Genomic DNA, 26,490 nt, shown 5'->3' on the forward strand with positions numbered 1-26,490 from the left:
TTGTCTTTGGCTACGGTGTGGCGACAATGGATACTAATATACCCAGGTACACACACACATGTGCAGTCAGGTCGGAGATGTTCCTGTAGACATCACTGATTTTACAGGAAAATCTAGAGAAGCATTTGTGAGGAAAAACCATAAAAACTGAAATTCAAGTACACATTCTAATACGTTTGCCAAAATGAAATCTCAAGGACATGTTTGCTGTTTTAGTTTTCAGAAAAGTCAGAAATGGGGCAGGATCTCTATTTTTTTTTTTTTTTTTTAATGCTTTCCAAAAATGTCCTCCAATTTGAACTTGAACACGCAACCAAAGTTCAGACAAATCAAAACTACTTTGAAATCCTTCAAAGGTTATGTGAAACATTCAGATTGTTCTTCTACTAATTTGGTAAAATGGATACATTGGCTCCGCCCATCACCATTGTAAGCCCCATAGTAAGGAATTTTATTTGCTAAATAATCTGATGTCCACCTCAATCTGTGGAGGTATTTTTTAACAATTAAATATGCAATGATTTGCGCAGCACCACTGTAGTAAAACTTTTTCATATTTCTTCTGCTGTGTGTAAGTGAATACAGAAACGGACACTTTGCTCTGCTGCCCACAGTTTGTGTCTCAGTTTCATGTGTCTATTGTCCGTCTTTGTCCCAGTCTGGAGATGTGTGACAAACGACTTAATTTCACCATGTGTCCTCTGTGTGATGGAGCCTGTGAGTTCTGGCAGCTCAGTACGGCCTGTGGCACCGCCAGAGCTTCACACCTCTTTGACAACCCCGCCACCGTCTTCTTTGCCATCTTCATGTCCCTGTGGGGTGAGTTCATGCGCGTGAAGGCGTTCATTAATGTTTTCTGACCTCCTCCACCTCCAGCATTGGCCCCGCTGAGATATTGGCTACACACTTTGGCTACATTTAAATGACGAATACAAGTTATTTTTACAATATGGAAACATATGGGACCAGAAAAGTAAAAAGGGGAAATTAAAAACAGTGCTGTTGACTTCAGTTTATTCTATTATCTGTTAAAATCAATTTGCTAATGTTTTAAATAGACTTGACAGATGTAGTCCACCATACAGTACAATCTTACTGTAGTTTTTTTTAATGTAGGCATTTTAAAGCTACAGTATGTAGGATTTGGCATCAGCTAGATGCTTAACCCTCTGGGGCCGACACCGTAGTATACGACGGCTAAGACCAAGCTTTACTAAATTATAAATAACTTTTTAATGATATTACTGTAGATAGAAATTTACTTTTTTTTATGCTGAAAAGTTAACTCCGCGGACTTTCGAGCCAGCCATCGGCCATCTTTGTACTCCTCAGAAGCTGTGTGATGACATGCACAATGTGAGTGTCCAATCGGAATTGGTTCACTGTCGCATGGTTTTCCATATCCAATCATAGGGCAGATTTACCTCACGTGAAAAGCCAAAGATTGTTTTCAGGAGTGATATGTTACTAGTTGGCCTGTTTGAATAGCCCCTTGGGTGCTCCAATGAGTACATACTATTAGTACATACTCTGTGTGCCCTGCGCCATTATGCACAGCGATCAGTGAATGCAGGAGCAGACGCAGAGCCTCTGATGACAATCTCAAACTGTGTGTAACTATCAGGATTGCTCCACTAGTTTGCATGTGAATGTTACTGGATAACTCTGTTGCTTTCTCTGCGTAAAGCACTGTTTATCATATCAATGGACAACAAAATGCATAGACCATTTTTTATATATTGTTCAAAATGTGCATTTGTGTTTATTGGTTGAACCTTTTTGTTCTACAGTCTTTCACATAAGACCTCAAATTACCTTTATAAAGTGTCAAAACAGTTATTTATTATAGTTTGCTGTGTGTTTTGAAAAAATGTGTTTGGAAAATGATTTTTCTCTTTATTTTTTCCTTGCCTATTTTTGATTGTAAACCTTTATTACACTTCTAAAACACAACAAAAACGTTTATATTCTGAAAGCACAGGTTGTCCTGAAAAAAGAGACATAAAACTACATTGTAGGATGCAGGGAGAGCTGTTAACAGCAATAATAAAACATTTATGCCAGGCGAGTGAACTGTCCAAAAAATGCCCTCGGACCCCAGAGGGTTAAGACACCTTTTTGATTAATTTGAATTAAAATGTACTTGCACTTCCCCCAACATTGCATCAATAGTGACTCAAACATGAAATACCAAGACATTACTATTCCACTAAAAGTCAAATTTGATATTTTGTACTATTTAATTATAGATATTGATCAACTGTCCACATGAAAAACACAATTTATTATTTATACAGAGCATTATGTTGACATGGCGCAATTAACTATTAATGGGCTGTATTAAAGAGAAGGCTAATCCCCAGTTAGTGTTTTTATAATTGGTTACATGCTAACAGTTAGCCTTAGCGCATACAGACATGAACTGTAGCTGACACTAGCAGTAATGGTTAATGCTATTAGTTAGAAGAAGAGATATGGCATTAACTGAGGTACAGACATCTTGTTATTAAGGATTACTCTTCAAAACAACTTCAGAGTATAAGAAAGAAAGTAATTGATGAATAATTTATTGTTCTACCCCAATAAATTGAAGCTAGATGAAGGCAAAGTGAAAGCCAGTGCTTTTTAATTTCTTCTTTCAGTTTTATGTTCAAAAGTGATTGTGTAGTTCAAACTTCAAAAATAAACTTCAAACTTCAAGATAAGTATGAAGGTTTAAATCCTATCAGTCATGCTAACAATGTATTTCTTAGTAGTGCTAATTATTAAGACTGGTGTCTGACCAATAATAATTTTATTTCTTTATTGTGCATATGTGTGTGTACAGCGGTATTGTTTTTGGAGCACTGGAAGCGACGTCAGATCAGTTTAAGCTTCAGCTGGGATCTGACAGACATCGAAGAGGATGAGGTATAACACGCTAACACTAGCACTTACATCACTGGGAATGTCCCACTAGTCCTAGGATCCACTAGTCCTAGTATTAAGGAGCGCATGTTGAAGCTGTTTTTGCATTTATGGTAGGCTATGTGTTGCGCTAAAGTAGGTTAAGTAATGTTACAATAACAATAAGGTGAACTTTATTGTCCCAAAGGAAATTATTTTGCCAAACAGTAAACGGCGAACTTTTTTTTATACAATAGGTACAACAAATTTATGCGAAATGACTGAAGACATTTTCATAAGATGTTCCCCAGTATTGCACATAACTGAGTAACTGAATGACTGTGAATAATTCTGTGTTGTGAAAAGTGTAGGAACATGGACCCACAACAGGGGGCGCAAATGAACGGACAATGGAATAAGCCAAATATAACAATTTAATGTTGTGAATGTGCACACCAGAGCAACAGACAACACAATTGAGATCACCAGTCAAATAAGTTACGGTGGTGTGTGAGCAGGCTCGAGGATAGGAGACACCCGTCCAGAAAAGAGCCGCATCCCACACGCCTTCCACTCCACCGGACCTGAAGCAATCCTGGAGCCGCCAAGCACTGGGTCCCCAGGTGGCCACTGCCTCCGGCTGTCAGATCGGGTACTGCTGGCAGGACGAACAGACAGGTGATGGTGGGTGTATGAACACCCAGCAAACAGTTCAACACAAAGGTGGAAAGCACCTCCACCTCTCAATCACGGAGTTTGTACAGATCCTGCAGTAACAATTAACAGTCTGCAAACTCAGAATTATGTCAGTAAGTACAGAAGTAAAACATTACTACTGTATAAACCAAAGGCTGAGACGTTTACTTAAAGGGTAGACGATTTCTCGGCAGTGAGGTGAAGATGCTGCCCGGCTCTTATGGAGGTGTGGATGATGATGATGAGTGACAGCTGGTGTTGTAGATGAGTGACAGCTGCCACTCCGGGTGCTACGGCGCCCTCACGTGCCTGAAGCCCGCCCTCTGGTGGTGGGCCAGCAGTACCTCCTCTTCAGCGGCCCACACAACAGGACCCCCCCCTCAACGGGCGCCTCCTGGCACCCGACCAGGTTTGTCCGGATGTCGGCGGTAGAAGTCGGCCAGGAGGGCCAGGTCCAGGATGAAGCTCCTCTTCACCCAGGAGCGCTCTTCGGGTCCATAAGCCTCCCAGTCCACCAGATACTGGAATCCCGGGCCCTTACGACGGACGTCCAGGAGCCGGTGAACTGTCCACGCAGGCTCCCCGTCGATGATCGGGCAGGAGGGCGCCGGTCCGGGGGCACAGAGGGAAGAGGTGTAGTGAGGCTTGACCCGGGAGACATGGAATACAGGATGGATCCGCAGTGAAGCTGGTGGCCTCAGCTTCACCGCGGCAGGACTGAGGACCTTGACGATGGGGAAAGGGCCAATGTACCGATCCTTCAGCTTGTGGGATCCACTGTAATGGGATGTCCTTTGTAGACAGCCAAATCTCCTGCCCGGGCTGGTATGCAGGGGCCGGGCACTGCCGGCGGTCTGCATGGCCTTGGCCCTCGTCCGGGCAGAGCGCCACACCCAATGGCACCGCCTCAGATGGGCCTGGACCGAGGGCACCCCGACCTCTCCTCCACTAGCCGGAACAATGGGGGCTGGTACCCCAAACACACCTCAAACGGGGAGAGCCGGTGGCAGAGAGACTTGACTGTTGTGTGCGTACTCGATCCAGGCCAGATGGTTGCTCCAGGCCATCGGGTGCGCCGAGGTCACACAGCGCGGGCCTGTTCCAACTCCTGGTTGGCCGTTCTACCTGTCCGTTGGTTGGGGATGGTACCCGGACGAGAGGCTCATGGAGGCCCCCAGCTCTCTACAGAAACTCCTCCAGACCTGCGAGGAGAACTGGGGACCACGGTCAGAGACGACATTGGATGGAATCCCATGCAGACGCACGACGTGGTGGACCAGGAGGTCTGCAGTCTCCTGGGCCGTCGGGAGCTTCGGGAGGGCCATGAAGTGGGCGCCTTGGAGAACGGTCCACTATCGTGAGGATGGTGGTCATGCCCTGGGACGGCGGGAGGCCCGTGACGAAGTCCAGGCCGATGTGGGACCAGGGCGGTGGGGCACAGGTAACAGTTGGAGGAGACACTGCGCCCGTTGGTGGTCTGCCTTTCCCCTGGCACAGGTGGTGCAGGCCTGGACATACTCCCAGACATCGGCTTCCATGGACGCCCGATTGATTTTTCTTAGCCCATGTAACCTTGTTTTTTTCTGTTTACGTGTTAATGATAGCTTTCGTTTAGCTTTTCTGTATGTAAATCCCATTTCCTTTAGGCGGTTTCTTACAGTTCGGTCACAGACGTTGACTCCAGTTTCCTCCCATTCGTTCCTCATTTGTTTTGTTGTGCATTTTCGATTTTTGATACATACTGCTTTAAGTTTTCTGTCTTGACGCTTTGATGTCTTCCTTGGTCTACCAGTATGTTTGCCTTTAACAACCTTCCCATGTTGTTTGTATTTGGTCCAGAGTTTAGACACAGCTGACTGTGAACAACCAACATCTTTAAGAGTTTGATAATCCTCTCCTTTGTTTCAATTGACATCTCTCGTGTTGGAGCCATGATTCATGGTGCAACAGCTCTCCAAGGTGTGATCACTCCTTTTTAGATGCAGACTAACGAGCAGATCTGATTTGATGCAGGTGTTAGTTTTGGGGATGAAAATTTACAGGGTGATTCCATAATTTATTCCTCAGAATTGAGTGATTCCATATTTTTTCCCTCTGCTTGGTCTAAAAAAGTAACCGTTACTGATTGCCACAATTATTTTCCTGATTTCTTATAGTGTTTCTTAAAGCCAGGAAGTTGCCATTTAAAATGACTTTAGTTTTGTGTCATGTCTGTGATCTGCTTTTTTCTACAAAATTAAACAACTGAATGAACATCTTCCGAGGCCGGTGATTCCATAATTATTGCCAGGGGTTGTATTTTTCCATCTCTGGTGGCCTCCAGTAGAATTTCCAGGGTGAGGTTGTCAAAGGTGCATGCACAAATTTGGCCTGTGAATATTGTGGTTAAGGTAACAGATTCTGCAGCTTCTAATAGTTTGGACAAAATCGGATTCAAACCAAATCTGGGACCACATATGCATGTGTTCCAAATCTGATATGTAAATAAATAAATAAATAAAATAGATCACTTCAGCCTTTAAACGTGAATGTAGCAAGAATATTTGGCATGTTCAGCCTACTCAGGAAAAAAGCAAAGGGTGGATCTTGCTTTTAATAATTGAGCTTTGATCCTGATTTCTTTGATCTCAAAACTTTTGATTCCTTTTATGCTATGATCAGGATTACTGTTTAGTTCAGCAATCAGGATCAAAGGTCAGGATCCACTCCTTGACCCTGATTCCTTTGAACTTGATAATAGGATTAAAGGAAGACAGAGAAATGGCAACAAATCATAATCTTTGCCAGTGAATCAAAAGTGATCAGCATCAAAGCTTGGTGATTAGGATCAAAGGTTAGTATTAAAGATGTTTGATTAGGTTCAAAGTTCTTTAATTAGGATCAAACCCTGGCAGTTAGGATTTAATAAATCAGCTGTCAGGATCAAAGGGGAGTATTCAGGATCAAAGTTTAGCATTTCTGATCAGCAGTCTGTATCAAAGGTTGTGGATGAAAGATCATTAGTCAGAATGAAAGCTTGATAATGGGGGACTTGACCATTTAAAAAAAAAAAAAGATTCAGGTTTACGTCACGTTATCCTGTCATGTGATTGTCGTTTCCACAGACTGTGGGATCCCTTGTGTCATCTTGGCTTAATTACAGATCTGTGCTCTGTTCTGCTGCGTCTCAAAGGAATAATACAGCACAAACAGCCGAGCTGTATAAAACAACACCTCCCAGAAAAGTCCTGTTTGCTTGAGGAAAATACGTTTATCTGTAACTCATCTGAATAACTGTAACTGAATAAATCTCCAATAGAAAGCAGATAATTTAATTAAATATGATCTAGAATAATTATTTGGACTGATTAACGGATAATGTCAGAACAAAAATTGCACAAATACTTTGTGCTCATTGATATAAATGGGCATAAAAGTTAAATATAAACACTGACGTGACATGAAATGTTGTTTTACATCCACATGACAAATCTGCTATAAACAGCGATATTTTTCTATAAAATATACCCCTCTTCCTTTACAAAGCTTTTTTCAAATTTAAATATTAGAAAATCAGTAGACAGACTGAGAATGAAACAACTTTGAAAACTACGGATTCAGCTTTAGAACAAGGAATTGTTGGTCAATTTATCACGTTGTCTGTAACATCAAAATTCAATATAATAAACAACCTGTAAATAAAATAGAATAGCTGCCACGCAGGTTTTTTTTTTTTTTTCTTCTGAGAAACCTTTCAGTTGGTTGGGTAAAGAACCCTGCGCTTAGGAAGAGTAAATCTCCCATCAAACCTCGAGCTGAGAGCGTTCCTCGAGCTGAAGGTTCCCACTTCACTGAAAAAATCCACTTGTTTTCTTGTTTGTGTCCGCTGACATGCAGCAGGTTTAAATCCGCATGGTTCTTGGATCTACCTTCAGGTAAAAATGATGATGTTCTTGGTCAGATCTGAAAATAAGTCACTGTAAAAAAAAAAAAAAAAAAAAAAAAATCCCTTGTTTTTACAGTGGAATTCTGTAAAATTTACATTGAATATGTAAATGGTTTAACATCAAATATGTCAACTTTACAGGATCATTTTATTGTCTATTTAGAAGATAAAATCTCTGCAAAATGATCACGTTATGTTTAAATATAGTAGTTTAAACAGGCATGTCATTTTCCAAACCCTTAATTACCAGTATTTTACTGTATTTGTGAAAATTCTCATCTGTAAAGTCTAACTGTATTGTACGGTTTTTGGCATTATGCTTTTTCTGTGTTTAAACTACAGTCGTATGTAAATTTTGCAATGGTATATGATTATTATACATATAACATATTTGTACTGTTAAATTCACAGTTCAGTTTCGTTCCACATTTTACTCATTATTGTTGTAATTTAAGTACTACACCTTTGTTTTGTTTTTTTTGTTGTTTTTTTTTTGTCGTGATTTCCCTGTTACTGTCACACTCTTTTTTTTTTTTTTTTTTTTTTTTAGAGCGTATGTGCTATCAAGACCAACTTTTATGACGCGTTCATAAAGTCAAACCTGGTTTCGTTTCAGTTGGGACATTTTAAAATACTTAAATATTACACTAGGTTGTCTTCTGAATAATAATAATAAAAAATACTCCAAACATTGACTGCAGTATATAAACTGATTTTAAAGTTTTGCAAAAAAAATGGTTTCCATTGCAGTTCACGCATATACAGTGTCTAAAATCTGAAGGTATTTGATCTGTTTTTGATTTCAGTTCAAATCCAATTTTGCCTGTTTAAATCAATGTTCCATTAGTTTACAATATAACAGATTTATGACCTAGTTGGTGTCTGTTATAAACTTAAATTGCTTCAAAAGACGAGTTACAATCATTTCTACAATTTCATCCATTTGTCCACAGTCCTGTTGAAGAGCAGGTAGATCGGTGGGATACGGAGTTGAGCTATCTATATGTAGACCTGGGTTCGATTCCTAGTCCTGGTGTCCCAACCAGGGGGAATCGTAGACTCTCATTCATTTCAAGCTCAGAAATTTGAGGATAAGCAACCGCAACAACTGTCCTCAAGGCCTACAGTGAGGAAAATAAGTATTTGAACACCCTGTGATTTTGCAAGTTCCCCATTTAGAAATCATGGAGGGGTCTGAAATTTTCATCTTAGGTGCATGTCCACTGTGAGAGACATACTCTTAAAAAAAAAAAAAAAAAAAAAAAAAAAAAAATCCAGAAATCACAATGTATGATTTTTTAAATTTATTTGTATGTTACTGCTGCAAATAAGTATTTGAACACCTGTGAAAATCAATGTTAATATTTGGTACAGTAGCCTTTGTTTGCAGTTACAGAGGTCAAACGTTTCCTGTAGTTTTTCACCAGGTTTTCACACACTGCAGCAGGGATTTTGGTCCACTCCTCCATACAGATCTTCTCTAGATCTTTCAGGTTTGGAGTTTGAGCTCCCTCCAAAGATTTTCTATTGAGTTCAGGTCTGGAGACTGGCCAGGCCACTCCAGGACCTTGAAATGCTTCTTACAGAGTCCCTCCTTAGTTGCCCTGGCTGTGTGTTTGGAGTCATTGTCATGCTGGAAGACCCAGCTATGACCCATCTTCAATGCTCTTACCGAGGGAAGGAGGTTGTTTGCCAAATCTTGCAATACACGACCCCATCCATCCTCCCTTCAATACGGTGCAGTCGTCCTGTCCCCTTTGCAGAAGAGCACCCCCAGAGTATGATGTTTCTTGGTTTTTGGTGTTGTTCTCATCCTCTAAACATGGTTAGTGGAGTTGATTCCAAAAAGCTCTATTCTGGTCTCATCTGACTACATGACCTTCTCCCATGCCTCCTCTGGATCATCCAGATGGTCTCTGGTGAACTTCAAATGGGCCTGGACATGTGCTGGCTTGAGCAGGGGGACCTTGCTGCCCTGCAGGATTTTAAACCATGACAGCATCATGTGTTACTAATGTAATCTTTGTGACTGTGGTCCCAGCTCTCTTCAGGTCATTGACCAGGTCCTCCTGTGTAGTTCTGAGCTTTCTCAGAATCATCCTTACCCCACAAAGTGAGATCTTGCATGGAATCCCAGACCGAGGGAGATTGACAATCATGTTGTGTTTCTTCCACTTTCTAATAAATAATCATAACAGTTGTCTTCTACCAAGCTGCTTGCCTGTTGTCCTGTAGTCCATCCCAGCTTTGTGCAGGTCTACAGTTTTGTCCCTGGTGTCCTTAGACAGCTCTTTGGTCTTGGCTATGGTGGACAGGTTGGAGTGTGATTGACTGAGTGTGTGAACAGGTGTGTTTATACAGGTACAAGTTCAAACAGGTGCAATTAATACAGTTAAAAAGTGCAGAATAAGAGGACTTCTTAAAGAAAAATTAACAGGTCTGTGTGAGCCAGGGAGGTGATGGTCTAGTGGTTAAGGTGTTGGGCTTGAGTCCAGAAGATCATGGGTTCAAATCCCTGCCTGACTGGAAAATCACTAAGGGCCCTTTAATCCCCTATTGCTCCCGGTGTGTAGTGAGCTCCTTGTATGGCAGCACCCTGACATCGGGGTGAATGTGAGGCATAATTGTAAAGCGCTTTGAGTGTGATGCATTTTCTTATTTGCAGCAGTAACATACAAATAAATTATTAAAAAATCATACATTGTAATTTCCAGATTTTTTTTTTTTTAAGATTATGTCTCTCACAGTGGACATGCACCTAAGATGAAAATTACAGACCCCTCTGTGAGTTCTAAGAGGGAGAACTTGCAAAACCGCAGGGTGTTCAAATACTTCTTTTCCTCACTGTATATATAGGCCTGAGTTCTATCCTGGTAGGAGTTGTTGGAAAATTGCCAATCTACCACAGCACTGCTTTAAAACTAATTTATCATATAGTAATTTGAAACCAGAGTAAAATAAGATTTTACCTTTTTTTAACCAAGATTTTACCATTCTACCATGTTTAAAGCTTTTAAATGATTGTATATGTAAAACTATAAAATGATGTTGTCTGAACTAAACTAGAATATACAGTAGTGTTCAGAATAATAGTAGTGCTATGTGACTAAAAAGATTAATCCAGGTTTTGAGTATATTTCTTATTGTTACATGGGAAACAAGGTACCAGTAGATTCAGTAGATTCTACAAATCCAACAAGACCAAGCATTCATGATATGCACACTCTTAAGGCTATGAAATTGGGCTATTAGTAAAAAAAAAAAAAGTGAAAAGGGGGTGTTCACAATAATAGTAGCATCTTCTGTTGACGCTACAAACTCAAAACTATTATGTTCAAACTGCTTTTTTAGCAGTCCTGTGAATCACTAAACTAGTATTTAGTTGTATAACCACAGTTTTTCATGATTTCTTCACATCTGTGAGGCATTAATTTTGTTGGTTTGGAACCATGATTTTGCTCATTTACTAGTGTGCTTGGGGTCATTGTCTTGTTGAAACACCCATTTCAAGGGCATGTCCTCTTCAGCATAAGGCAACATGACCTCTTCAAGTATTTTGACATATCCAAACTGATCCATGATACCTGGTATGTGATATATAGGCCCAACACCATAGTAGGAGAAACATGGCCATATCATGATGCTTGCACCACCATGCTTCACTGTCTTCACTGTGAACTGTTGCTTGAATTCAGAGTTTGGGGGTCGTCTCACAAACAGTCTGTGGCCCTTGGACCCAAGAGAACAATTTTACTCTCATCAGTCCACAAATATTCCTCCATTTCTCTTTAGGCCAGTTGATGTGTTCTTTGGCAAATTGTAACCTCTTCTGCACATGTCTTTTATTTAACAGAGGGACTTTGCGGGGGATTCTTGTAAATAAATTAGCTTCACACAGGCGTCTTCTAACTGTCACAGCACTTACAGGTAACTCCAGACTGTCTTTGATCATCCTGGAGCTGATCAATGGGTGAGCCTTTGCCATTCTGGTTATTCTTCTATCCATTTTGATGGGTTTTCCATTTCTTCCACACGTCTCTGTTTTGTTTTTTTTTGTCCATTTTAAAGCATTGGAGATCATTGTAGATGAACAGCCTATAATTTTTGCACCTGTGTATAAGTTTTCCCCTCTCCAATCAACTTTTTAATCAAACTACGCTGTTCTTCTGAACAATGTCTTGAACGTCCCATTTTCCTCAGGCTTTCAAAGAGAAAAGCATGTTTAACAGGTGCTGGCTTCATCCTTAAATAGGGGACACCTGATTCACACCTGTTTGTTCCACAAAATTGACAAACTCACGGACTGAATGCCACACTACTATTATTGTGAACACCCCCTTTTCAACTTTTTTTTTTTACTAATAGCCCAATTTCATAGCCTTAAGAGTGTACATATCATGAATGCTTGGTCTTGTTGGATTTGTGAGAATCTACTGAATCTACTGGTACCTTGTTTCCCATGTAACAATAAGAAATATACTCAAAACCTGGATTAATCTTTTTAGTCACATAGCACTACTATTATTCTGAACACTATTGTAAATATGTATTTGACCAAAAAATTGTTTTGTCCTTGATGAATGAAATAACAAAATAATCAAAAAAGTTATATTATAGACTTGTTGAATGAGTTCTTGCAATGTACAATATGATGCGTTGTCCATCAGTTAGTAGCGATATTCTAAGATATGTAGTGCATCATGGGAAATTATTATCGGAAACCCGGACCTGGATAGTCCACCACATTGGTAGATGTGTAGGGAAAACTTGAACAAATCACTATGACTCCAGCACAATAGTTTGACAATTTTCATACCTTTTGATAAATCCTGCAGTGGTTTTATTCCCATCTACCCTCTCCGACATGGAAATTTTGCTGTTGACACATTGTGAGTGGGCTTTTTTTTTTTCTTGTGAGCAACTTGGTGTACTTTATTATGAATACCAAGAATTACCTCAAATTTCTGCAGTGCATCAAAAGTATTTTCTGAATTTTCTACTGAGGTTATTTTTGTAGAAATAATGTGCAAAAGTCTTATGTTGATGTGAATTGTATGTTTCAAACTCTCCTTTGTCTCTCTTGGTTCCTTGCAGGTTGTCGGTTCACCTTCAAGCCCTCGGGGCGGCGGAGAAGGTCTCTACTTCTCTGATGGACGGCGGAAAGTTGACTACGTTCTGGTCTTCCACCAGCGGCGACACAGTTCCATACGATCTCCCGCAGGCACCTCAGCCTTACATGACCGACTTTCTGTTGTTTCGAACGGCAACTTCACTCTGTCTGTTGGCTCAGATGTTGAAGCAGGAAGACCAGAGGGAATGCAGGGAGGAGAGAGGGCAGGTGTTGGCGAGGTGTTTATGGAGCTCGGTAGACAAGTGGATGAACTGGTGGAGCCGGCAGACCATGAAATGCATCTGATCAGACAGGAGTTTGAGGAACGCCCTACTGGAGGCCGGCTTGGAGATCGGAGGGACGAGAGGTGAGTGTGTGTGGGACGTCTGGAATTTTCACATTGTTCTTCCCGTAGGACATCCATAATTTCTGGATTAGATTAGATGGAACTTTATTAATTCTTTGGGAAGACTCCCTTAAGGAAATTGAGGTTCCAGCAGCACACAGGGTAAGAAACACACAGAGTATCAGAAGTAGAAGAAAGAGACGATTTGCAAAATGTAAATATAAATATAAAAACGAGAAATACTCTCTACTGGTTACAACTGTTCCTCTCCTTCCGTCCTCTGTCTTCCTGTTCTAAGACACTTTTCCTTACACAATAATGTTACCATTAGGGATGTTTCCAGCCAATCAAGTGTAGCGACATTAAGGATGATCAAATATTTAATGATGAAAATGTGATTGATTCTTAAATACAGATGCATTGGGATTTTAAGACTCTTTGCACTTATGGTTTGTTACTGTGGGAAATGAAGCGTTATTGGTTTTTCAGAACAGAGTCAGCTTATCTTAAGCTACTGTCATGTGATATATGAGGTTTACTTTGTCTCAGAAAAGACTACATTAAATAATTAAGCAGTGTACAGAGATTATTTTTGCTGGGATAAACAGCATTACACATTTATACATAGTTAATGTTAGCATATAGTTACAGTAATAGAATGGCAGATTTGATTCCAGCAGACCATATTTAAGAAAGCAAGTTTGAGGTTAGCGTTAGCATATAGGATCTTGCTAACCATGGTTAGCATTTCCCTTACGCTTGTCTGTAGTCGAAGTGCTATGTCATCCTAACAATGTCTTGCAGAGGCTACATTTCTCAGGGGCAGGTGAAAATTACATGTTTTTATCCACTGAGAAATGAAGTGTTATTGGTGATGAGATGGAGTCAGATTAGCTTACACTGTTGTCAGGCATATGAGGTTCAGTTCGTCTAAAGACAAGGCCAATTTCACAAGACATATAGATGGAAGTTTTTCTTTGGGTTATAAATTCCCAGGTCTTGTTATGTGGTTAGTGTTAGCATATGTGAGTATGCTTGCCTAAATGGACATTGTATGTGAGACTGAATCTTGACAATCTATATGAAAGAAAACACTAAATACAGTTAGCATGGCTGCATATGCTAACTGCGATTAGTGCTAGCATAGTTGAAAAGATGATAAACTATTGCTAGTCACAGTTATGATGAATAACACTGATCACATCTGGCTGCTAACATCTTCACTCTATGGTTTATTGTTCTGACTGCATTTTTGTAAGACAAATGCTGACATAAGTTGTAACTCTTGAGCTGTTTCGGGTGAGCGCCTACACAGGAAGCTGTCTCAGATTCTCAAGGAAAGACGTGGGTGAGATTTCTCAAGAGTAACAGAGGCCACATTCTTAAAACAGTATTAGTATCTTATCGCTACGAGTTATCGCTACCTGCTAACGGACTCTCTGAAGTTGATCATTAATCGGAGGGTGTGGTGATTATTATTTGTAGTCATTATATTCTCAGCCAGTCACACTTTTTCTTCTGGCTTTCAAACAGTTGGACCATCCACAGTGGAATATGATGAAAATCCTCCATTTTCTCACAGAAATATACTGTTTTCTTGATGGTGCAGACTGATGTTGAATTCATGATGGCGAAAATCTGCATCCAAAACTTTGAAACAAGATTTAGTTTGTGGAAGTCTTGGAAATTTGTTTTCACATCCCATTGACTTTTATAGACAATAAAAGAAGTACATGACTACAATTTGCGCAAGAAATTCCTATGTCACCCTATGTTTTGAAAGCTGTCAATTCAAGTATGACTTTACATTGGTGATAGAAAGTATGTGAACCCTACTTTGGACTTTTACACATTTTTATTTATTTATTTTTACAATAATTTTAGCCATATGTTGTCTGGTTGTTTGTGTGTTTCTTCCTACTCCTTCCAATCTTGGTATTTGGAAGAAATGCGACTCCTGATTTGCCCTTAAAGGGTTTGTTTTGGTAAAAGTGAAGTTCACTGTGGTCAAATGTCAAAATTTTGTTGTACTCGTATATATTATTTCAGTCTGATTTGCACCAAACCTGCTGCTCGTATGTTGGTGGATTTCCTAATCGCCAATGAAAGGTCAAATTTTAGCGAAGGTCAGTCTTCAGTTTTAAGGTCATGTCTGTCTGTTTTTGGTTGCCCACGTCTCCCAAGTTCTTTGGCCAGTTTGCACCAGACTTGGTATGTGGAAGAATGTTGACCCCCAAAATAGGGTTAATTTTGACCAAGGTTAAATTGATTAGAGTCAAAGTGAAGGAATTTGATTTTCAACCTGATTTGGACCAAACCTGGAGCACACGTGATTGTGGATTCCAGAATTGTCCTGATAATGTCAGCCAAAGATCAATTATGTGGTTGAAGGTCATGGTCATGGGTCAAGCTCGATGAGGTCAAAGGTCAGCTTTATTAGGCAATGAATTCTGTTGTTTCCAAGGACATTCTTTCCTAAACAAGATAAACACATTCTTAGGTATTCTGTACATACCAAACCTGTCTGCAGCCCTTTATGCCTACTTTATAAAAAAAAAAATCTACAACTATGCTTATTAATCTCATGATAAACACATCTAGCAATGTAAATAAAATAAAATAGTGGATTGCATAAATTTGTGCTCTCTTGAATACAGCCTAACGTAATAATCATCATTTTCACAGACATACGTTAAGGGATAGAAGCAAATTTCAAAGTTACTGAATCTCACTAATGGGTGAAAACATCTTAATTAAAACAATGTTTTATGCTGGGTAAACTCAGTCATTGAAACTCAAAAAGTCACGATATATGTGTTTTAACTCTGTTGTCCCTGTTACTGTGCATAAGACTTTCGACACACGATGGAGTGAAGGTTTTGTGTGCGCTGGCTGACGTTATTTCCACTCACAGCTGCTATGCTCTCTCTCCTTTGTATTGATTCTCTAGCCTGAACTGGTAATTTTTTTTGACGTGTGCAAATTGCTGTGCAGTAATTGTGCATTACAAGTAGTACTTGTGTGTAGTTCTGTTCTCGTGTGTGTGTGTGTGCGCGCCTCGCTCTGTTATTACAGTGCATCTGTACGCTCTCTGTCTCAGACATATACAAATTATAGTGTTAAGATCCATGTGATACTACCACCGGAACCATCTGATTAGTTAATAAACAGAAATACAACTGTAAACTATTCAGATTTTTGAGAATACCATCAAAAATCAAAACATACTTGATGATCATGTCTATTAAATAAAAATGGAACAGGAAGAAGAAAAGCAAAATAATAATAATAATAATAATTGATAGAAATTAATTACACGTAAAATATATCAGACATTTAATCATAAAATCTACAAGGTTAGTCCGTCTGAACAAAAATATAATGCAACACTTTCATTTTCTCTCCTGGTTTTGAGTTGAATTAAAGGATCTAAGATTTCCGATTACTGGTTGAAATAAAAGTATCAATAGATGGAATAGTTTTGGCTGTGTTGAATGCTTTGTCTCCAAAGTAAAGGTCAAACAAGGTCAACATCCACTAAATTCTATTACATGTGACATATGTTACCCTGTAGCATGATAACTAAGCATGACAGATGGTGTAAACTATTCCTTTTTAGAACCCTATTAACCCAAAAATAATTTGCATAATTTTTTTTACTGAAATGGAGCAACTTTAATATTTGACCCCTGTACAAACTGAATTGACCTCTGTCATCATTTTTGCTGTTTTGACCCCATAACTCCAGAACATTCCGTCATAGATAGTCCAAACTATACCTTTTTGGAATTGTTATAATCAGACAAATAATGTGATATAGTGTCCAACATGATTGGAGCATTTTTAAAGTTTGACCTCTGTGTAATTCTTCATTGATCCCTACCTGGCTACAGCTACCTCCCTGGGATGGCTATCATACATTTGTGTGTAGGCCATGATACACTGGGGCTGGATTCTAAATGTCATTTTTTTTTCCCCACAAGTGGTACCGAAAACCTGCTTGGCCCATGAACTACATGGGAATAGTTCTAGAACAGGCTGGATGAACATAAACACACTTCCAATCTCAGGAACTACCGTTGTCTACCCTCAGATAAATCCTGATTGGTCTGTTATCCTGGCACAGCCTAACAACAGGTCATCAAGTTCTAATGTGGCTAATCAGAAGTTTGACTTGCTGTTGGAATATTTATGCTTTAGATTTTATTTTTCTATGAGAGAAAACTATTGTCGATGGGCGACACAAACCAACATGTGGAACGATGTCAGGCGTTTGATTTGTTTATGTGGAGGTTAGTAGAATTCCCGAAGGCTTCAGTAGATGTTGCATGGTTTGTGAGTAGCTCAGCGGGTAGGGCGGCATGTCTGCCAAGTGGCGGGTCAAGGAAATTCTGTTTGTGTCTTCACGTGTCCATCAGCAACACAATGAACCCCAACTGACCCCATTTTGGGGTATAATTCTAATCTGCAGATCTCTAGCCTGTAGATCACTTCAGCCTTTAATGTTCCCAATTCAGATCAGGGAGACAGACACCCTCTCTACTTTTAAGATTAGCCTTAAAACTTTCCTTTTTGCTAAAGCTTATAGTTAGGGCTGGATCAAGTGACCCTGAACCATCCCTTAGTTATGCTGCTATAGACTTAGACTGCTAGGGGGGTTCCCATGATGCACTGAGTGTTTCTTTCTCTTTTTGCTCTGTATGCACCACTCTGCATTTAATCATTAGTGATTGATCTCTGCTCCCCTCCACAGCATGTCTTTTTCCTGTTCTCTCCCTCAGCCCCAACCAGTCCCAGCAGAAGACTGCCCCTCCCTGAGCCTGGTTCTGCTGGAGGTTTCTTCCTGTTAAAAGGGAGTTTTTCCTTCCCACTGTCGCCAAGTGCTTGCTCACAGGGGGTCGTTTTGACCGTTGGGGTTTTTACGTAATTATTGTATGGCCTTGCCTTACAATATAATGCGCCTTGGGGCAACTGTTTGTTGTGATTTGGCGCTATATAAATAAAATTGATTGATTGAAAATTGATTGAATGTGAATGTAGCAAGAATATTGGCATGTTCAGCCCACTCAGGAAAAAAAGCAAAGGGTGGATCTTGCTTTTAATAGTTGAGCTTTGATCCTGATTTCTTTGATCTCAAAACTTGATTCCTTTTATGCTATGATCAGGATTACTGTTTAGTTCTGCAATCAGGATCAAAGGTCAGGATCCACTCCTTGACCCCAATTCCTTTGAACTTGATAATAGGATTAAAGGAAGACAAAGAAATGACAACAAATCATAATCTTTGCCAGTGAATCAAAAGTGATCAGGATCGAAGCTCAGTGATTAGGATGAAAGGTTAGTATTAATGATGATTGATTAGGTTCAAAGTTCTTTAATTAGGATCAAAGACTGGCAGTTAGGATTTAATAAATCAGCAGTCAGGCTCAAAGGGGAGTATTCAGGATCAAAGTTTAGCATTTCCGATCAGCAGTCTATATCAAAGGTTGCGGATGAAAGATCATTAGTTAGAATGAAAGCTTGATAATGGGGGACTTGACCATTTAATAAAAAAAAAAAAAGATTCAGGTTTGGGTCTACAAATGTCACATTTATCTGCTCTCCAAAACTGATTTAGTATTTTGGAATTTGCTTTCCTGGGCTTTGTATCATACTGTTTGTTTTGTGGTTGGAAGATTTAAGACAGTTATGTTTTTGAACCGAACTTACAAATCTATGTCAAAAAAAAAAAAAAAAAAAAAATTGGCATGTGGTAAATCTTGAAAAGAACCAAGAGATTTTCCTATTGGCAGCTTTGTACTTTGGCCCATATGGCAGCTTGAAACAAGATCTTTAATATTCTGAAAGTTTCCAGGACTTCATGAGCTAGAAGTAATTTTGCCATTTTCTGTTTGGGAGAAACTTTACATTTCACAGAATACTGTCGCTACTGTGCTCGTTATAGCTTCTGGGCTGATTATGAGATGAATGTGGCCAGAAATACAAAGTTGGAAAGAACATTTTCCATTTCAGTAATGTAATAAAGTAGACTTTCTGGGATAAGAGTTGGACTACTGATATAAAGACTGGGGTTCAAGTCCAGGTGTGTGTTCACAAGAAATGGGTACATAAGTACCAGCCATGACCTGGGAAGTAGGGGCAGCATGGTGCAGTACAAACTGTAAAACATTGCTTTTTAACAATTTGAATTGTGACACGCTCCAACCTAACTGCATATTGAAAAAAACAGTGAGGGCGGATTATAGAGCCGACCTTTGATCTCTTTGCGACATCCTCTTACAGTTTGAATTAAGTCTGAGGAAGACGTTAATTCAAGAAGTGAGTTTTCTGTCTGGATTAAGTGTTTCGTAAGAATTCCCTTTGGTATTACGAAAAGAAAACTTACTCCATTAAGAAAAAAGGACAAAAAAAAATCACAACCGAGCACATTCTTATACGGTTTAAGACGTAGACGAATGCGCTTTTACCATTTTCATAATTCCACCTGCCTGTCTCCTTCACTTACTCTCACCATCTCCGACTTGATTTCTTGTCGCCATCCTCTTTACGAGTAGTTCCCATAGTCCCCGCTGCACAACCAATCACCCTCTCATACTGTCCACCCCCCGCCATAATGACACCCCGGCTCCGTCCTAGTTCCCCCCCACAGAGATAAAGAGCTAAATGGAAATCCCTCTACTAATTAACCTTCTCCAGGCTGGTAGGTATTTATAACCTCAGCTTTTTGATGGGGCTGGTGAGACGAAGTGAAGGAGTAGGTGGAAGAAAACAGGGTGAGACAGCTCAATAATGACTTCAAGTGAAGGCACGGAACAAAAGGTAGCAGTGGAAGGTGGGACTAAGATCATGAAGGACAGAAGAGCTTTGTCGCAGTAAGAAATAATCAAAACAGTGATTTCTTTTAGTAGCAGCGGTATGGTTTCTGTTGAACCTCATGCATGATTAAGTCGAAATTTTCATTCTGTGCAGGTGGCTAAAAAACAATTAAAATAAACTAGGTTAACGCATATTTGGTTGAGCCCAACAGGGTATTCTATGTATTTTGGTTCTAAATCATAGAACACCTGCAGACATCACTCGATTTATCCGTAAAGAAGTAGTAAAGCTGAGTTCAGGAGGTTTAACAGGTGAGAGGGTGAAGATAATGAAATCCAAGAAGAGTGACAGCGATCCAGTCAGTCAGTCAGCCTGTGAAACACTGTCCAGCCTAGACCAGGAGCTACAGTAATATACAGGAGGAGGGGCGGGGAAGTAAAAGATCTCACGATAGTAGGAGTCGAGAGAGGAGAAAGAGAATCGTGTCGGGTTTCCACCGTTTGCCCGCCACCTTTCTCTTCGTTCCAGCTCCTAACAGAAGTTGATGGGGGTCTGAGGCGGGTAAGGTTACCTGGCTGTCGTCCCCCGCTGGCATCGCTTTAGTTTTCATTCCTACTTCCACTCTCACAAACAGCACAACCCTGCTGCATACAGTTAGGTCCATATGTATTTGGACATCCACCCAGTAAAACAATCAAGATGTGCTTGCAGTGAGAATCAATCATTCCCAAACTTAATCTGAAAGTCCTTTGGGTCCAAACCAAACCTTGACTCACAATCACACTAAAATGAACTATATATCCCCCACAGCATGCCCATGCAAACACGGGGAGAACATGCAAACTCCATGAAGAATGAACCAGGTGGGAAGCAATCTGTGAGGTAACAGTAATAACCACTAACTCAACTCAACCTTTATTTCTAAAGCATCTTTAAAATGACAGCGGTCGACCAAAGTGCTGTACAAAAAAGAAAAATGGGCACCAAGATATGCCCCATCATAACTAAATAAATAATTTAATAATAACAATACAATTGCAGCAGGCAACAAAAACAATAAGAACAGAATAAAAAATAGACTAAGATGCAACTGCTCATTTCGGAAATGCCAGAGGGGGAAAAAAGTAGGTTTTTAAAGAGGATTTAAAAGTCTCTATAGGCTCAGGGATGCCCTAATATTGAAGGGGAGACTATTCCAAAGCTTGGGGGCAGGCGCTGCAAAGGCGCTTATCCACCGTGCCGCCCATCCCATGTCTTTGCTGTATGAAACAACCTATGCTGTAAATATTTTTAGGTAATTTAAGTTTTAATACAAATTAGAAAATCAAAACCTTAAAAAAAAAAAAAGAATGACCGGACCACCTGCAGTACCATCATGGTACACCAGGGGGCTGCAGCCCATCTATTGAACTCACTGACGTAGCCTAGCCTTAGTTCAAGGGGTTTAACAAATATCGCAATATTTAACAAACTATTTAGGAATTGTGGTCATTTGTATACACAGTCCCTCCATTTTCAGAGCCCATAAGTAATTGGACAACCTAATATTCACTTTTACAGGCTTTTTTTTTCCTCTTTCACCAAGTTGGGGTGGATCCATGAACATTTCTAAGTTGCTGAGTCTAAGTCTTGGACTTCAGGGGCATTCGACAGGAAGTAATACAAATATTATGCTACTTAATGGCAAATCTGTTCGGATTAGGTAGTTCTCAAAAACGGAGTAGCTGTGTAAGAAGTAGACTAGTGAGGGAAGCCACCAAGACATCCATGACAACTCAGCAGGAGTTGCAGGCTTTCTGTGGCTGTGTCTGGACAAACTTGGAGCTTTTAGTGGACCGAGGCTGTGTCAACAAAACAAAAACACTCCCGGCTGTGCTTTCGGATTAAGCGACCGAGGCTGCGTTTATATTTTATTAATACCACAAGTAGCGCTGATGGCGAAAGGGCTTAGTCAAAGTGTTTCACTTTTTGAGGCCGGGATTGTCGGTCGGCCGAATCTCCAGAGCCCAACTGTGACAACTGCCAACGACATGCGGCACAAAGTGAAGAATGACAAAGTCGGTGATTACAAAGCGGTAACAACAGATGGCCTGGCGAGCATGTTTCATTTTCAGCCAAGCAGTATGCTGAGGAAAGTCCCAAAACGTCAAAGTTTGAAGTTTTAAAAGGAGCTTGTTAGTCACCCAGAAGCTTTATAGTACACGTGTCAAAGTGGTGGGAGGTCACTGATGGAAAATATAGGACTCCGAATGTCAAAATCTGTTTTTCTTTCAGGTGTCGACTTTTGAAATAACGTCAGGGGCGTTACTGTGCGTTTTGTTTTTTCAGCTGAAGACACACGGCCCCAGCTTCACCCGCCTCCACGCGCCCTGGCCGGTGCTCTGCAGAGAGGCAGAGTTTCTCAAGATTAAAGTTCACACCAAGACGGTGAGCGCTCATCTGCTCAAAGTCACGATATTGTAAAACACAGTACTGTGCAAACGTTTTAGGCATCTAATAGTTGTAAAAAAATTTGTTTGATTCCCCCCCCTTTTTTATTGGCATGTTAACACCAAATCAGTTCCAACAAAAGTGAATATGTGACCTTTATTTTTTATTCTATAATAACTTCTTTGTTTGTTTACTGGCCAGTAGAATATCAATCACTCAATCAATCAATCAATTTTTTTATATAGCGCCAAATCACAACAAACAGTTGCCCCAAGGCGCTTAATATCACACAAACACAGTTGCAAATGATCATGCAATATTAAAATGATTGTAAAACACAATTACTCGTACTTTAAATTGTATTTTTCTTCAAATAGTTTGGAGGTCCCACAACTTATATACTGAAAAATCACACGTAACTCCAATATATCCATATCGATTCTCACTGAAGTTGAAATTCATCAAACACGTCATTTATTTATGAATATTTATCAGGTTTTCATAGGTTTTAATGCTTTTATAATGTAATAAATGTCTAAAACTTTTGCACAGTACTGTATTTTATTTATAGTCACAACACAGAACAGGAGAAAAATTTTTGTATGAGATTCGCAATGCAGTTGTACTACATGTTCAGTCAAAATGTCAGTGATAGTCACAATACAGTATTATATGCGATTAAATATTTTTGTTCACAACTGATAATATACTGTAATATTTTTCACAGTCATGCTACAGTACATTTTTATTCGCTATGCATGATATGATACTTTATTTTGTTTTCAATAATGATATAATGCATTTAAAAAAATCACAACACTGTTCAGTGTTTTATTTTTTGTCGTGCTGCCATATATTTAGTTTCATGTTACAGTATAAAATTGTATTTTTGGTCAAGATATGATGCAATATGTTGTGTTTTTGCAGTTCACAAAATAATACAATATTTCATTTGAAGTCACAATATTATGCAATGTTTTATAGTTACAATACCATATTTTTGTTCACAAGTCACAGTGCTATACGGTATTTTATATTTAGCCGAAATATGATGCAATCGTTTCTATTTTCTCACCATGTGATGCAATAATTTTGTTCTTGAGTCATGAAAATTCAGTAAGGTGTATCTTATATATTATATTCCAGTTCTAAGGTGGAAATATGCCAGTATACAAAGGTATATCTAAAAAGGAAGAGTAAAATAGAAGAGTAGAAAAGAGTAGAATAGAGCCACTTAGGTGCCTGGTGTTGAGAACCAGGGATGGTAGGTTAAAAGCTTCTTTATCCCATGGGAACTCTCCCTACCCACCCAAGCAGCTCAAGAAAAACGTATATATAATATAATAAATAATAAGGCATAAGAAGGATAAGACATCACAGGAGAAGATGGTAGTAAAGGTAATTAGTATGTAGACTAGTAGTAAAATCAAATATAGTTGGTAGGCTAAGCTGTAGAAGTAGAAGCTGTGAGTGTGTGAGTGTACTGGTATCTATCTAAAGTAACTCTGTTAGCATACTATAGGAAAATAAAAGGTATAATCATTATGCTATCAAATGGAAACCTAAGAACTTAGGTACTATATGTTGATATCTTTAGAGGAACACATAAACTGATGAATCATTAAAAATCTACACCGTGTAAAATAGAATTGTAAATGGCGAAAATAAGCTAGTTATAGTGGAAGAGCTAAATTAGCCGTGAATAAGCCAACTGTACCCAGCGAGCTAACACGATAAACAAAAATGGTAATTAGTGTATAAAGTATAATAGCGTAATTAAACCTACAGTAACGGTATTAACAAATACATATAAAATAAATGTGGGTAAAAGTATGAATTAATGTGGGTTATCAAACACAAAAGAACCAACTATTTTGTAAGCTACGATGAATGTTGCTAAGGCTGGCTAGATAAGCTAATGTTAGCTGTTAGGTATAAGTAATTGTACCCCACTCCTCCAATATTTACTTAAATATAATAATATTAAAAAGGGGGGAACAAGAAAAAGTAAAGCGTGTAGAAATGTATATGGAGACATAAGTATTGCTGGTAATGTTATCATTGTATTAGAATTATAAATAGAAAGCACATTTTGTTATTTGACAAACTACTGTAACTTGACCCTTCAAAGCTGAAATAAAATTTTTGACTTCTTGATACACGTTGTCACGCTTTTGCATTGGGTTTTGTGGCCCCGCCGTATAATTCCACCGTTATTTTACATATTTAAAAAATGTTCTCTCTTTGTGTCTTGTGGGTTTTGGCAGAGTTATGAACTTAAAGAGGAAAGTGGTTTCAGTACCAGTTTGAACACAGTGTGGAGGAAACTGAACCAACCGTTTCAGCCCAAAGTGTCGCACCGGGACCACAGACGCAGCAAGCTGCTGTCCCACTGCTTCTCCAGGGACAAACTTCACCTGTGAGACAAACAAACACTCAACACTTTTTTCCCCCCTCGGCTTCTCGCTGACTCACACACATTAGCGCGCACATCCCGAAAACCTGCTGCGTCAGCAACGTGTCGCAGAAGCTAAAAGGAATTCTGACTCCATAATCTGAGAAAAGGTGCACTTAGGTCCATATATATTTGGACATTGATGAACTACAGTATATTTTTCTAGGTGTATCCAGTTAAAGTAGATGTTGTAGCAATTTCAGCTTTTTTTGTGTATTAAGTATTTGGACAGCCGCTTGTTTTGTGGTGTGTGTGCTTTGTGCTTCCTCATTATTTTAATTTGACTAGGAGATAAAAGGTCCATGAGGTCACAGGTTTGAATTGGTAATACTGTGCAAAATCATGTCAGATATTCTGAAAATACTCATAATTCTAACCAGAGCATGTAGAAATTACCTTGCTCTAAGCAATAATTTACACGTGAAATGGGTTGAACTCTTACGTAATGGGTTGAAATGGCCCCAAGTCAAAACGGTCTCTAAAGGAATATTACTGTTATTCCACTTCTAGGTTCTGAAGCACAATCTTTGATTTGAAGGTAGGGGTAAGTCCATCCAACCATCTCAGAAAATATTTAGGGTTACTCTAAATCATTTCTTGCATACTTGACGCTGAGTTATAGTATGTTTGGAATTATGCTCAAATTGCTCAAAGTCTTCATAGTTTATATAAACCAATTATAAATAATAAGAATAAGATCAACTTTATTTATCCCAAAGGAAATTATTTTGCCAGAGTACCAAAACAGTGACAGTAAACAGTCAAGATTTTTTTTAAAGACATGTGCACAGGATGTCAGTGTGGCATGCAGAGGGTGAGGGTGGGGGTGCTGTCCAGGATTCTGATCAGTTTCCTCAACATCCTCCTCTCTGACACCTCCACAAATAAAATATTCTTTAGGGGCTGTTTAGGTCAGGGGCCATTCTGACTTGGGGCCATTTAGGTGATGGGCCATATTGACCTTGGTCTGTATTGACTCAGGGGCCATTTAAGTAGGGGCCTTTTTGACTAGGGACCATTTCGACACACATCCAAATTCATCTTTGGTCTAATCCACTCCCACGCAGTTGGTCTAACTCTGTGAGACATGCCCCCAAAGTTTGTGGTTGAGAGAGAGAGAGAGAGAAATGGCCCCTTCCAAATAGGACAACAGCTCTTCTCCATTTAAAGTGACAGGCACACAAATGTGTCTTTTGAGGTCTGGCATTGAGTATTTTTAGAAGACAGGTTTAAGATGCCCTCTGACCTGTGTTAGCATGCTGAATAAATGTAGAATATGACCCTTTTAACACATCTTTTTGTGTTCAGTTCAGTCAATCATTAAGAATTGGAAAGGGCACTACGTTGCATCATGTTGGCATGATGAAAGTCTAAAATTGCACTGGGAAGTGTTTGTACCTACTGAACGCACTCTATGAACTCTGCTAATTTCATTGCTCCTGTCCCTTGTTCCAGAGTATAACACCTTCCATGGTTGTGTTTCTCACAGGTACAACATTGTGTCGAAAGACACATTCTTCGACAACGCCACAAGGGGCAGAATAGTAAGTTCTTAGTAAAATTCACTCTGTTTCTGTTGCTCCGAGTTTGATTTATTGACCAGACTAACTGTGTTATGTCTTTCTTAGGTATACGAGATCCTGAGACGTACAGTTTGTGTACAAACCTGTCAAACTATAGGTGAGAACACAATGTTTGTCTTGACCCTGTTTCAGCAGTATTCATTCTTTACGCGTTGGGCCGGGTTAATATTAATGATGGACCCATTCTGACTCTAATATGCAGTTACTGCGGGCATCAATATACTGTATAGTCGGTGTAGTTGT

At 39.5% G+C, this 26,490-nt stretch overlaps 1 protein-coding gene across 1 annotated transcript in view; it reads left to right on the forward strand.

Annotated features, from left to right (window-relative positions):
* Nucleotides 1–26,490, forward strand: part of LOC117503839 (anoctamin-1-like) — a 127,235-nt gene that overhangs the window by 37,992 nt on the left and 62,753 nt on the right. Inside the window, 4 exon segments of the mRNA XM_034163101.1 lie at nucleotides 22,108–22,206; nucleotides 24,477–24,628; nucleotides 26,154–26,208; nucleotides 26,293–26,344. Of these exon segments, the coding sequence (XP_034018992.1) occupies nucleotides 22,108–22,206; nucleotides 24,477–24,628; nucleotides 26,154–26,208; nucleotides 26,293–26,344 (358 nt within the window).

The sequence above is a fragment of the Thalassophryne amazonica genome, chromosome 22 (assembly GCF_902500255.1).
Source record: "Thalassophryne amazonica chromosome 22, fThaAma1.1, whole genome shotgun sequence".
Lineage (NCBI taxonomy): Eukaryota > Metazoa > Chordata > Actinopteri > Batrachoidiformes > Batrachoididae > Thalassophryne > Thalassophryne amazonica.